This window comes from Prinia subflava, chromosome 12 (genome assembly GCF_021018805.1).
Source record: "Prinia subflava isolate CZ2003 ecotype Zambia chromosome 12, Cam_Psub_1.2, whole genome shotgun sequence".
Classification (NCBI taxonomy): Eukaryota; Metazoa; Chordata; class Aves; order Passeriformes; family Cisticolidae; genus Prinia; species Prinia subflava.
This window is the reverse complement of record NC_086258.1, coordinates 8,253,666-8,267,435: the sequence shown is the minus strand read 5'-3', so window position 1 is coordinate 8,267,435 and position 13,770 is coordinate 8,253,666. Positions and strand designations below refer to the sequence as shown.

The 13,770-nt window shown below is 48.2% G+C and overlaps 1 protein-coding gene across 3 annotated transcripts in view; it reads right to left on the bottom strand.

Annotated features, from left to right (window-relative positions):
• The window catches only part of COL5A1 (collagen type V alpha 1 chain), a 148,906-nt gene that overhangs the window by 57,285 nt on the left and 77,851 nt on the right, over positions 1-13,770 (bottom strand). For all 3 annotated transcript variants that reach the window (XM_063409693.1, XM_063409692.1, XM_063409694.1), the window contains 6 exons: positions 10,435-10,509; positions 8,711-8,803; positions 5,097-5,153; positions 3,794-3,847; positions 3,172-3,225; positions 1,323-1,376 (listed from right to left, as the gene is read on the bottom strand). In XM_063409693.1, coding sequence (XP_063265763.1) covers positions 1,323-1,376; positions 3,172-3,225; positions 3,794-3,847; positions 5,097-5,153; positions 8,711-8,803; positions 10,435-10,509 — 387 coding nt within the window. The remainder of the gene's footprint in view (positions 1-1,322; positions 1,377-3,171; positions 3,226-3,793; positions 3,848-5,096; positions 5,154-8,710; positions 8,804-10,434; positions 10,510-13,770) is intronic.

Genomic DNA, 13,770 nt, shown 5'->3' with positions numbered 1-13,770 from the left:
AAATCCTTTTCCAGGGGGATTTCAGAGTTCCTCTGGGTGACTTTTTCATCTCCCTTCTAGGCAGGTTCTCCTAATCTGATGATTTATTTTGTTTTAATTATGGAGAATTAAGGACTGCAATGAGTAAATTGTGGTAACCCCACACCTGCCAGTGGGTCCCCTGAGCTTTCCACCATCCCACACATCCCTTGTAACCCTCCAAGGAAGGAAATGCAGCTAAATAAATTCTGGGCTAAATATTATTAAATATTTATTTAAAATTATTATTAAATAATATTATTATCAGCTAAATATTATCCTGATAAACCTAGGACAGGGAGAATTTGTTTCCTAAACACCTTGGAGGAGAGAGAGGACACAGAGCTGCAAATCCTGGGTGGCTCCCAATGCCCAGAGAGGGGCAGGGAGCAACACCCAGGGTGGAGAAAAGTCCCTTTTTCCCTGTAAAGGACTGAACCTCGAGTGTTTTCACGTATTTAAGGCACGTGGATCACTAAAAGAGCACCAGCTCTTTATCTCAGGAGGGTTTGACCTCCTGCCCACTCCTTCTGGCAGCTCCTGGAGCATCTCCCTGCCCGAGCTCACGGAGAATTCCCTCCTCCTTCCCAGCACTGCTGGTTTTGCCATCCCCTTCCTCCCTGGCAGCCCCTCCTCAGATTTATTAAATTAAATTAATTAAAAAAATGAAATTTAAAATGAATTAAAGCATTTGCTGGGTGAATTATTTGTGTTCTCCCGTCTGTACCCCCATCTCTTGCATCACTAAGTATCTCCATCACCGAGTGCTTAAACCTTTTAAGCCACCATTCCCTGGGCTTTAAAACTTTCCCTGCATTCCATTTCCAGCGGAGCAGCCTCTCTCCTGCTCGGCAATTCCAGCAGATCGCAGAGGAATGAAGGGATTTTGTCTCGAATAAAATAAAATGAATTACGGGGGATTAAAATTCCTCACCACGCCTCCGTTTCCTCACCCGGTTAAGAGGTGGATTTTTTTTTTTTTTGGTGGTTCTACTCTAGAGGTTTTCCAGCCACTCGTCTGTGTTTGCTTTTTGTAATTGGGATTCTAAAGTGTTTGTTCTACAACTGCAGCATATTTCATCCAGCGTTTAAAAAAGTGGCATTAAAACAAAACCAAGAAAAGAAAAGAAAAAATTGCTGTTCTGCCTTATTTAACTTTCTTAACTTCCAGGACTTCACAGGAGCCTCTGGACCACCTCCCAACCTCCTCCAGGCAAGCTGGGCTCCTTCTCCACGAGTCCCTCAGCTCGTTCCTGCTGAAAAGAAGGAACAGATCCCCCAAATCCATAAAAACCTGGCGCTACCTTTGGTCCTGTCTGGCCTGGCATGCCCCGGGCACCGTCACTGCCAGCTCGTCCCTGCAACAGAGAACACCAAAGTCACATCCCGAGGGTGACACAGGGACAGCTGGGACTGAGAGGGGGTTTAGCTAAGCCTGAGGAAGGGTTTATTTAAGTCAGGCAGCTTCTTTTGGCGAGGGAAAAATCCCTGCTCTGTGTTTGAAGCAACATCCTGGAGCTGAAGAGAGGTGGGAGACAAACAGAGCAAAGCCACTCCATGGCTGTTGGTTTTTATGTGAAAAAATCATCTCCCAGCACATTTTAAGAGATGCTAGTGATGATGGCTGCAAATTGAAACAAGAGTTTCTCTTTCAAGGAAGGCAGAAGTGGGTCACACATGAGACTTGATCGTTCCTTCCTCTGGCAGGTTGAATTGTGGTGAGGGTGTGTAATAAAAATCAGAATTAGGGATGGGAACAGAGCAGGATGGTGTGAAATAAAAATCAGAATTAGGGCTGGGAACAGAGCAGGATTTACACCTGATCCATTCTTGGGACTGGACTCTCCTCACACCCTGTGAGGACTCCAGGCCAGTTCAAAGCATTTGTGCAGCCACAACCCCAACACAGGGAGGCAAAAATCCTGGGATAAAAGAGTGGGATGTGCAGCCTTGAATTCCCCCACATTGTTCAGATTTTAACTCCCATCCTTCTTTGTGTCCTCCCAGATTTTAACTCCTCTCCTTGTTTGTCTCCTCTCAGTTTTCAACTCCCACCCTCATTTATGTCCTCCCAGATTTCAACTCCCATCCTCATTTGAGTCCCAAATTTTAACTCCCATCCTTGTTTCTGTCCTCCCAGATTTTAACTCCCACTCTGGTTTGTGTCCTCCCAAATTTTAGCTCTCCTCCTCATTTGTGTCCTCCTAAATTTTAACTCCCATCCTTCTGTCCTCTGAGATTTTAACTCCCATCCTTGTGCCCTCCCAGATTTTAACTCCCATCCTGGTTTGTATCTTCCCAAATTTTAACTCCCATCCTGATTTGTATCCTCCCAGATTTTAACTCCCATCCTTCTGTCCTCTAAGATTTTAACTCCCATCCTTGTTTCTGTTCTCCCAGATTTTAACTCCCACTCTGGTTTGTGTCCTCCCAAATTTCAGCTCTCCTCCTCATTTGTGTCCTCCTGAATTTTAACTCCCATCCTTCTGTCCTCCCAAATTTTAACTCCCATCCTTGTGCCCTCCCAGATTTAACTCCCATCCTGATTTGTATCCTCCCAAATTTTAACTCCCATCCTCATTTGTATCCTCCAAAATTTTAACTCCCATCCTTGCGCCCTCCTGAATTTTAACTCCCATCCTGATTTGTATCATCCCAAATTTTAACTCCCATCCTCATTTGTATCCTCCCGAATTTTAACTCCCATCCTTGTGCCCTCCTGAATTTTAACTCCCATCCTTTTGTCCTCCCGAATTTTAACTCCCATCCTTGTGCCCTCCCAGATTTAACTCCCATCCTTCTGTCCTCCAAAATTTTAACTCCCATCCTTGTGCCCTCCCGAATTTTAACTCCCATCCTTTTGTCCTCCCGAATTTTAACTCCCATCCTTGTGCCCTCCCGAATTTTAACTCCCATCCTTTTGTCCTCCCAAATTTTAACTCCCATCCTTGTGCCCTCCCGAATTTTAACTCCCATCCTGATTTGCACCCTCCCAAATTTTAGCTCCCGTCCTGGTTTGTGTCCTCAAGGTTGCAGAGCTGGCCCAGCCCATCCTGGCCTCCGGCCGGCTCTTGTGCAACGCCCTCGGTGCTGAGGAATTGTTTGGCAGCAGGAGCAGCTTCCAGCAGGAATTGCAGCTGCCAGGACACTCACCCTGCGGCCTGGCTTCCCTGCCGGACCGGGAGGACCTTGGATGCCTCGTGGACCCTGCAGGGAATCGAGGAGAGAGGAAGAAATGTCACTCCAAGGGACCATGAGGAGAGGCAGAGATGAGCGCCCACATCGGGCACTGCTGGGGCTCCCAGGGAATGAACCCCTGAGTTCAAAATGAATCCCGAGGGTGCAGACACAGGGGAGGGTCAGACTGAGCATCTCCAGGCTGGAATTGTGAATGTTTATCCATGAGGAAGCTGTTGCATCCCAGAAATCACTTCCCTTGTCATCAGAAAATGGGAATTTTCCCTTCATGCAGGATTTAGGGCTTGGGAAGAATATCCTGAGCTTTAGTGAATTCTGCACAATGCAAATTATCTTTTATGTACAGGACTCCTCCATGGGTGTTTTTCCAGGAGGGGACCTGCAGAGTTTTACACTGCTGGCTCAAAACCATGCCCAGAGCCCGCATTTGGACACTCGGAGGGACATTTCCATGCCAAACACGTGTTCCCACAGCTTCCTGCTCCCAGCTGGCACAGGGTGACGGAATCCCTGCTCCCAACAGCCTCTCAGGCTGCTCCACCCTTCGTTTCTCCAGCTCCCCCCAGTTCCACCTCACCTGAGGTCCCATTTCTCCAGCTTCTCCCTTCAGCCCTCCACTGCCCGGGGGTCCCTTTGGACAAAAAAGAGGATTTATTATATTTTTCCTCAGGTCAGAGTGAAGGTTGATACCACGTTAAGGAAAAGCCATTCATGGATCCAGAGCCCACAGGGAGCTGGGTTGGCTCCATCCTCACCATCTCCATCCTCACCAATTCCAGCACCCCCGGTTCCATCCTCACCATCTCCATCACTCCCTAGCTCTATCCCACCAGTTCCATCCCACCAGTTCCATCCCACCAGTTCCATCCCACCAGTTCCATCCCATCAATTCCATCCCCACCAATTCCATCACTCCCCAGTTCCATCCCACCAGTTCCATCCCACCAGTTCCATCCCCCTAATTCCATCTCCCCAATTCCATCCCCCAATTCCATCCCCCACAATTCCATCCCTACCAGTTCCATCCTCCCCAGTTCCATCTCACCAATTCCATCACTCCCAAGTTCCATTCCCACCAGTTCCATCCTCTCCAGTTCCATCCCCCCACTTCCATCCCCCTAATTCCATCTCCCCAATTCCATCCCCCAATTCCATCCCCCAATTCCATCCCCCACAATTCCATCCCTACCAGTTCCATCCTCCCCAGTTCCATCCCACCAATTCCATCTCCCCAGTTCCACCCCCCAATTCCATCCCTCGAGTTCCATTCCCCCCAGTTCCATCCCCCTAATTCCATCCCCACCAATTCCATCCCATCAATTCCATCCCACCAATTCCAACCCTTCCAATTCCAACCCCTCCTGTTCCATCCCCCAGTTCCATCCTCACCATCTCCATCACTGCCCAGCTCCCTCCTCATCAATTCCATCCCATCAATTCCATCCCCTCCAATTCCATCCCATCAATTCCATCCCCACCAGTTCCATCCCCCCAATTCCATCCCCTCCAATTCCATCCCATCAATTCCATCCCCCCAGTTCCATCCCCTCCAATTCCAACCCCTCCAGTTCTATCTCCCCAGTTCCATCCCTACCAGTTCCATCCTCCCCAGTTCCATCCTCCCCAGTTCCATCCCCCCAATTCCATCTCCCCAATTCCATCTTCCAATTCCATCCCCTCAATTCCATCCCCCAGTTCAATCCCCCAATTCCATCTCCCCAATTCCACCCCCCAATTCCATCTCCCCAATTCCATCTCCCCAATTCCATCCCCCAGTTCCATCCCCAATTCCATCTCCCCAATTCCATCCCTCAGTTCCATCCCCCAGTCCCCCCCAGTCCCCCCCAGTCCCTCCCAGTGCCCCCAGTCCCAGCACTCACCATGGGGCCGGGCCGCCCCGTCAGCCCCATGGGCCCCGCTGGTCCCCTCAGTGCCAGCTGCAAGACAAGGGGACACACACGGCTCACGGGGGTCCCCACCAGCCACAGCCCCCTCCACAGCCCCAGGGAACCCCGGATTCCCACAAAAAAAGGGGAAAACAACTCCAAATTCCCAGATTTGCCAAGTGTCCAGCAGAGTCCACGGCCAGGCTGGGCAGGGTTTGTGTAGGAACAGGGTAAAAAGCTGCCTGTCATTGCCTCTAAGTGCTGCTAACAAGCAATTTGTAAGGTAAATAATAATAATAAATAATAATAATAAATAATAATAATAAATAATTTACAAATATTTGTAAATACCTTCTCATATCAAGGTATTTTAAGAATGGGAAATTCCTTTAACACAACAATCTATTCTGAGGGTGAAAAATAAGTAATAAGAAGGGATTTGTCCCATGAGAATCAGTAAAAAAAATATGTAAACAATACAAGAATAGATAGATTTGATAGACAAGTACAATGCCTTTTACTAACCAACAGAATAATTAACAAAAAAGCTATTAACCAATTAGAAGTTGCCCTCGAGGTTTGTAAAAGCTGTATAAAAGCATGCAGCCATAATAAAGAGCCTTCTGAGCCTTTATGGTGTCACTCTTTGTGTCGTGACAGTGCCAACAACAGGCCTGGAGCAGCCTGGGCTCGTGGAAGGTGTCCCTGCCCGTGGAAGAGTTTGGAATGAGGTGGGATTTAAACCCCCTCCCAATCCAAACCATTCTGTTATTCCATGAAAGCCCCTGGCCTGTCCACGAATCTGCTGACAGCACACAAAAATTACAACCCCAATTCACTTCAGCAGGTTTTTGTTTTATTCTTTATTGTCCTGGTGGTTCAATTTTAGAGGAATTTTCCCTTTTTGTTGTGTTTTTTTTTTTTTTTGGTTACTGCTCAGCATCCTCCAAACTGAACCTCCAATTCAAACGGAACACAGGGGGCTTTTAGCTCCATAATTAAGGAGTCGTGTTAACGAAGCATCAACCCAGTAATTTCCACGGTGGGAAATGGAGCTGGGCCATGCTTTAAAACACCCCTCAGACAATTTGTTCCCTCGTGACAATCCAACACTTCCAAAAGCGCTGTAATTATCTGTGTACTCCAGTAATTAAAATCCACCCAGTGATTGCGCTTGGAACGGCAGAAATCCTGCACAAAATGCTGGGTTCTGTGGCATCTTTTTACAACACCCCATTAAAAGGGAGATGCTCTGAACCACTGCTGGCTGCAACAACGTTCGGTGCCTAATGAAAGCCAAATTTTAAAGGGGATAAATCAACCTAATAATGCAATTAACAGCAGTGATAACAAGAAAAACAAACCCAAAAAAGGAAAAGCTCATCCTTGCTGCAGGACCATGCTCTCCAATCCTGTCATATCGTGTAGCTGCTCACAAAAATGACATTTATTTCCCTTTCTGCATCGTGGTTTTCAGCCAAAATGTTGAAGTTCACAAAAGAATTGATTTTTGTCCTTTCTGGAAATATTACACTTTTCATCCACAGTCTTAAAGTTACCCACGATTTATTTGAGTTTTAAATTTTTTCCCCCTCTAAACCTCAAAATTTAAATAAAAAAGGGACTTTGAATGAGGGGAGGGAGGTTCTTTCTTTTTTGGTAAATCACAATTTTCAGCAGGCAGAAGGCAAAAAAAAAAAGAACAAAAGCAGAGAGTTGGAGAAAGCAGATGCCTCTCATGAAACGTTTATCAGGTCAAACCCCTCTATTTCCCAGGAAAATAAAATGCTGATGGGAAAACGCTGGGCAGGCTGGAAATTAGGACTGACAAGGGAACACCAGGAACATAATCCAGGATATTCTTGGCAGCACGAGGTTAATGGACAGGAAAATGCAGTGGCTGGGGGGATCGAATCTGTAAAAAATCCAACTCCTTTGGAAAAGGGAAAGCAGAAAATTCCCAGCTAAGGCAAACTTCTTGTTAAAAACCCAACAGAGGCAGGTGCCACCCACGGGGGAGATCCCAATGGAATTTATCCCATCTAAAGGTGAAATAAATGGGGTTTTTAGCTTATTTTAGCCCCCCAAAAAAGCCTGCAAACAGCTCTGAGTGACAGAGCAGCTCCATGCACATATCCCAGATGTGGGCTCTGGACTGTCCCCAAATAAATCAGCCCCAAAGCTGTGTCCCTTTGGGAACTGCCACCCTAAAAGTGTTTCTCCCTCATGGCAAGGGTGTGTTTGCAGCAGGATTTGCTCCTTTTGGGGCAATTTGGGAATGGTGCAGCTCCTTCTGCACCTCTGTTTTTAACAGCAGCGCTCAGGAAAGCTCCCGGGAGCACCCAGGGAAGAAAAACTTCAGAGCTCCACTGGCTCAAAATAAAATTTTCTTTTAAACAGTTGAGTCAAAGCCTTTTCCACTGAGGTGTCCATGCAGGCAGGGAGCAGGAGCTGTACAGGGAATGTGCCAATCTTGTTTCACCAGCGAGCCAGGGATGATTTGGACATTAATCAATAAGGTCATCCGAGGAAAGAAATGTTCCAGGCACAGCCACCGTGTATTCCCAAATAAATATATTAAATTACAAATCTGCCTGCTGAGATTCTGCGAGCTGGGAACAGCTTCCATCTGTGACACAGGTTTCATTATTAGGATTTACTGGGGGGAAAACCACACAAAAATAAGAAAATGCTTTGAGTACAGCCCCCAGCTGTTCATAGGGACCCTCAAAATACAAATATACCGAAGCCAGCGGGTCTGTGTGGCCACTGCCAGGGGCCTGCAGGAAATTAAAACCAGCTTTCTATCAACTGGAGCTGTGCTGGCTGTTAATAAAACCCCAAATCCTGCAGGTGCAACCCCATGGCAGGTGAGAGGTTCCACCACCAGCACTGGGGATGAGCGTGCAGGGATGTGAGAGGTTTCTTCTGCTTCTGCAGGCACCTGCTGAGAGCCACCCTGCTGGAACCCTGGGCATTAAGAATTTCAGGATTTCTGTGCTGACAGGCACTGACCCCCAGGAAAACACTGCATTGACCTGAGGGCGTGGAAAAGGCTTCCAAAATTGAGTTACAGCACTGGGATTGTGGGTGTGGGGTTTGAACAGAAGTGTGTGATAGCACAGGGTGGAAAACTCAGAGTGTAAGGTTTTAGGATATAGTATAGTAACATATATATAAAGTAAGATGGAGTTTTTAGGGCTGAGGCCAGTTCTTCTTTTTCACCTTCTTCTCCACGGCTCTGGGTGGTGTTTTGTAATTGGGTAGAAAAGTCTGTATTACGGGCCACAGGTGGTTGGGTATTGGGTTAAAAGTAAAAATAATTTAGGTGTCATTTCATAATTGGACAGTTTGTGCTTAAAAGGCCTTGTAGAGATGTAGATACGGCTCCATTTTTTACTTTGTCAGCTGGGAGCGTGGCAGAACTCACAGCTTGTGAGGCTGTAACATAGGCAAGAATTAATAAACACCCGAGCCCGAACACAAACACCGCTGTGCATTTAATCCCAACTCCGGCAGAAAAGAGGATAAAAAACAACATTTAACAGAGCCCCGTGTGAGGATCACCACCTTCCCCAGCCCTGGCACTGCCCAGTGCCACCACTCACCCTGGCCTGCTGCAGGATGGCCTGGGCTTGTGCCTCCTGTGCCGACACCATGGGACCCTTGGAGCCAGCGTCGCCTCCCCCGCTGAAGCGGAACTGGTGGGGAGAAAGGGGCAAAGCAGGTCAGGGATGCTGATTAATTCGTTAATTCTGTTAATTCGTCTCTTCTAAGGGCAGCCGGGTAATTTGCGAGTTGCCGTGCGAAAGCGATCTTGGTGTGAAAGGTTTGTTCACACCACAACCTATTCCTGAGAGGAAAGACAAGTGTATAAACATCTGTATGAACAAGATCTGTTCCATGAGAAGCCATAAAGCAAAAATGTGAACAACCTGTGTCTTAGCAGGCACACACAAATCACCTCCTGAGCAACAGATAAAGCAGGAAGAAAACTACCAGGCAAAGGGTGCAGCACACGAGGTCTGTGAAAACTGTATAAAATAAGTGTTGTGAGTAAAGAATTGGTTTTTTCTGCATGAAGACAACGGAGTATCGGCTGATTGATCTCAACACAGCCTCCCCTGGCTGAGCCTGGACAGCTCCGTTCAGCACCACTGCCCCAAACCCATCCCAGTGCTCCCAGCCCGCCCAGTTAACCCCAGTGCCCTCAGGCACCCAGCTCAGGGCCACCAAGGCAGCGCTCCCCAGGCGCTGCCAGCTCGGGTGGCACACAAAGAGGGGCATTGTGGCCTCGGGACCTCACACACCACATTCAGCACCAGCACGGGCTCTCCCAGGGCTGGCACCCCCTGCTCTCCAGGCTGGCATTCCCTGCTCTCCCAGGGCTGGCACCCCCTGCTCTCCCAGGCTGGCATTCCCTGCTCTCCCAGGCTGGCATTCCCTGCTCTCCCAGGCTCCCATTCCCTGCTTTCCAGGCTAGCATTCCCTCCTCTCCCAGGCTGGCATTCCCTCCTCTCCAGGCTGGCATTCCCTCCTCTCCAGGCTGGCATTCCCTCCTTTCCCAGGGCTGGCATTCCCTGCTCTCCCAGGGCTGGCATTCCCTGGTTATTTCCCTGGCTTTCCCTGGTTATTTCCCTGGTTATTTCCCTGGCTTTCCCTGGTTTTCCCTGCTTATTTCCCTGGTTTTCCCTGCTTATTTTCCTGGTTTTCCCTGCTTATTTCCCTGCTTATTTCCCTGGTTTTCCCTGCTTATTTCCCTGGTTTTCCCTGCTTATTTCCCTGCTTATTTCCCTGCTTATTTCCCTGCTTATTTCCCTGGTTATTTCCCTGGTTTTCCCTGCTTATTTCCCTGGTTTTCCCGGGAGGAGGTGATTGGGTTGCCCCAGGTTATTCCTGCAGCTCTGGACAAAGCTGAGCTGCTGGAGCGTGGCAGTCTGTCCCACCACTGCAGCCTGTTCAGAATTCCAGCAATGTTTGGACATTTGTTGGACATTTCTCTCAGGCACAGGGTGGGATTTCTGGGCTTGTCCTGTGCGGTGCCAGGAGCTGGACTCAATAATCCCTGTGGGTCCTTCTACCTCAGGATATTCCATAGTTTTTATCATTATCCATCACTTCTGGAAATTTTAACCTGTCTTGGCTTTTGACCAGTGAAGGAGCTCCAGTGCTTTGCAAAAAGTCAATTTACAACAGGAACCATCCGGATCCATCTTTTATCCAAGGAAAACGTGATGGAGATGGGAACTTTCTGCAAGAACAGGCATTAAACAGCAGCAAACCCAGGAAATCCGACTCATTTTAATCCTTTTTTAGTTCTGTTTGTACTCACAGGCAGCATCAGCATTGTCCCTGGAGGTCCTGGCAATCCGTCTGCTCCCGGGAGACCTGGGCGTCCTGGTGGGCCCTGAAGGAAGAAGAAATTCAAATAAACTTCTCAAATATCCTTTTGGTTCTGTCCATGCATTAACAGCTGTGGTTCTGTCACGATATTGTCATGACAGGCATTGAGCTTGTGGGCATCCCAATTTTTCTTGAATTTCCTTAATTCCCTCCTCTTCCATCCTGCCCCTGCAATTTCCAGGGTCTGCCTGGTGCAGGTTTGGAGTGACAAATGCAAGTCCCTGCAATGCTCCACGTTAAAGGAATCAATTTTAGTTGGATCTGTTAAAACCTATTAAAAACCCCCCAAAAATAGATAAAACTTCCTAACTCGGGGTCAGTGAGAGAGAAATGGAGGAAGAGAAATTAATTCCTGTATGCTTTCAATCAGTTGGGTCATTTAATTTTTCTCTCTTCTATCTTTTATTATTATTATTACTTTTTTTTTTTTTTTTTTTTTTTTTAATTGTTTTATTTTAGTCCTTTTAGTTTCCTTGCACCTCTGATGGAGCCATCCTGTCAGGGGCTGTAAATCAGCCCAAATCCCTGGATCTCCACGGAGCTGTGCTGATTAACACCAGTGCAGGATCTTTAACTGGCACTAAAGCAATGAGCGGGCAGTAAAAGATCTGTGGATGAAGCCATAAAGAACCAAATAGACCAATTTTCCCTGGCAAAAAAAAAAAGCTGAGGTTAACCCAGATTTCCTCCTCATTCCAGTGATCCCGTATGCAAATGAGGGTGGCTAATTGCAATTTTCACAGCGGTTTAAGGCAACAGGGACTTGACCACATCCCAAGGAAAGCCCCAGTCGGGATTGAGGACTTGGCCACTCCTTTAGTTGGGAAACATCAATAATAAATCAATTTATAGAGACTCGACTCCCTTGGGAGGGCAAGCAATGAACATTTTCGTAGTTCTCGCTCTCCCAGACCTCCCTGCAGCCTGCTCAGACCCCAGAAAAAAATGTAACTACAAAATTCTGCCACAAATCTCAGACATGGGGACATCACCATAAGGTCACCCCACAGGGGAGGTGGATAAAGGTAGGAAAGGGAAGAGGGAAAGACAAAGAGGTAACAAAGTGCCTGAAAATCAGAATATCTTAATAAAACAACCCAACAGACCCACCCAACCAAAAGATTTGGTGTGTTATCCTTGTCCCACACCCTCCCAGTGAGATCTCTCCACCCCACACCTCTGTGCCCCCTCTTCTGTCATGAACAGAGTCACGAATCCCTCATTCCCTCCCCTTGAAAAAAAAAAACCAACCCAAACCATCCAGGCTGAAATTTCCAGCCACAATCAGAGCCCAGCCTGGTGGGAGTGAGGAGCTGCCCCTGGCCCAGCCTGGCCAGGGCTGTGGTGTCCCCAGCTGGGCTGTCCCTGTCCCCAGCCCCACCAGGACAGGGCAGAGCTCAGCTCCAGGGATGGTTCAGCAGGAAAACACCGGGAAAAAGCCCCAGCAGTGCCCAGGGGGGGGCTGCAGAACTCCAGCACCTCCATCTCCCCTGGCAGGCACAGCTTGCTCAACCCAGAGTCCTCAACCCCACTGAGATCCCGTCCCAGCCCCATCTGTTGGAGCAGAAATGCCACAAATAATTTAGACCGGGCTTGTTTTACATGATAAACTTTCTTTTCTCTCCCTCTCCTCCTTTAACTCCAGCCCTGCCTGTGATGGAGCAGGGCCGAGCTTATTTATCTCTCCTGACAAATGTTGATGCAGTGCTTTTATCCATAAATGCCTCTTTTTGTTCCAGGCTGGGTGTGGGAGGTCTTTTCCTGGTGGAATGGGCCAGCAGAGGGTGAGGGGGGCAACGAGGAACGGGAGGAAAATCAAACCCATAAAGCACTTTGCAAATTTAAATTCATGAACGCCTGGAAGAAATGCAGCCTGCCAGGGTCTGGGTGTAAATCTGCGTGGCTCTCGTTATGGAAATGAGGATTTGGTGATATACAGCAGCCAGGGATGGGCACTTCAGCATGCATTTGGTGCAGGGCTCTGGAATGCTGAGAGCAAAGATTTCCATCAGGGAAACATTTCCACGGAATGGTTAAAGTGGAACCTGGGGGTGTTTGTGTGGGGGGTTCTCCAGGGGCAGGCAGGGAGAGCGGGGCCAGCAGCCCACGGTGCTGAGCCTTAAAATTGTGACACTTAAACCAAGTTTCTCTCTCTCCCTGGTCATTTTTCAGCCCTGGTCAGAAAATTGCATAACAGGAGAGGTTTCTTGCAGTTTTGGGGGTCTCCTGGTTAAGGCAGCACCCTGGAAGCTAAATCAGATTTTTACCCAGAAGCCAAATAAGGATTTATAGGGATCCTGCTGCACCTCTGAGGTGCAAAACTGTCCTCAGGGCAGTGATTCCTCTGGGATTCAGTGGCTGGATGGTTTTGGAAGGTGAAGATATTTGGTGATGAGCCTCTCCCCAAGGTGTGCTGACCCCCCCAGAGCACCCAGACCCCCGAATTCCCAAAAAACACCGGGCTGGGGGAGGGAGCTGCAGTTTGCTCTGATGCTTCAAAACAACACATTTCCCACTTCCTTCCTGCCATTCTGGAGCCCCCTGGAACAGCTCTCTGCTCTCCTCAGTGCCAAATTTCCCTCTTCCCACTCCAGGAAAGCTGCCTGAGCCATCCCAGAGCATCCTGAGCCCTCTGGAACCTCCCACACCCAGGCTGCTCCTCAGCTCTGCTGCTGACACAAACTCCTCTGCGCCTCCCGAAATCCCCGATGGAGGAAGGAGCTTTAAATAAATAAATAAAGCTCTTTCTTTTTTTTTTTTCTTTCCCCACAATGAATAAACCAGAGCTAAATGAGTCGTTGGCCAATATTAACAGAGCTGGCTATTGTTGGGCTATTAATTCATTGCACCTGCCTGGGAGCAGATAAAAAAAATTCTCTTTCTCAGATGCAGAGGGAATGTTCCTCACTGTACACGGGGAAGGGTCATGTAAATTCATGAGCTAAACTCTCAGGGTTAATAATAAACAAATTAGAAGAGGAGCTGCTCTAATTGAAGAGGAAGGCTTTAATACAGCTGCAGCTCGTGGCTGTGAGTTCATCACTTATCTCTGCACTCTGTGCTGTGTTGGACACTGGCAGGAGCAGGACGTGCAGCCTGTGCTAGAATGCAAATTATTCCTGTCACTGGAGGGGGTGGCTGCTGCTGCTGCTTGGCTTTGCAGGGCTGTTCCAGAGGAGCTGGGCCAGCAAATATCTGCAGCTGCCTGGACAAATGACAGCAAGAGAGCCCCGTGTCCCCAGGGAGAGCACGGAGCCTGCCAGGA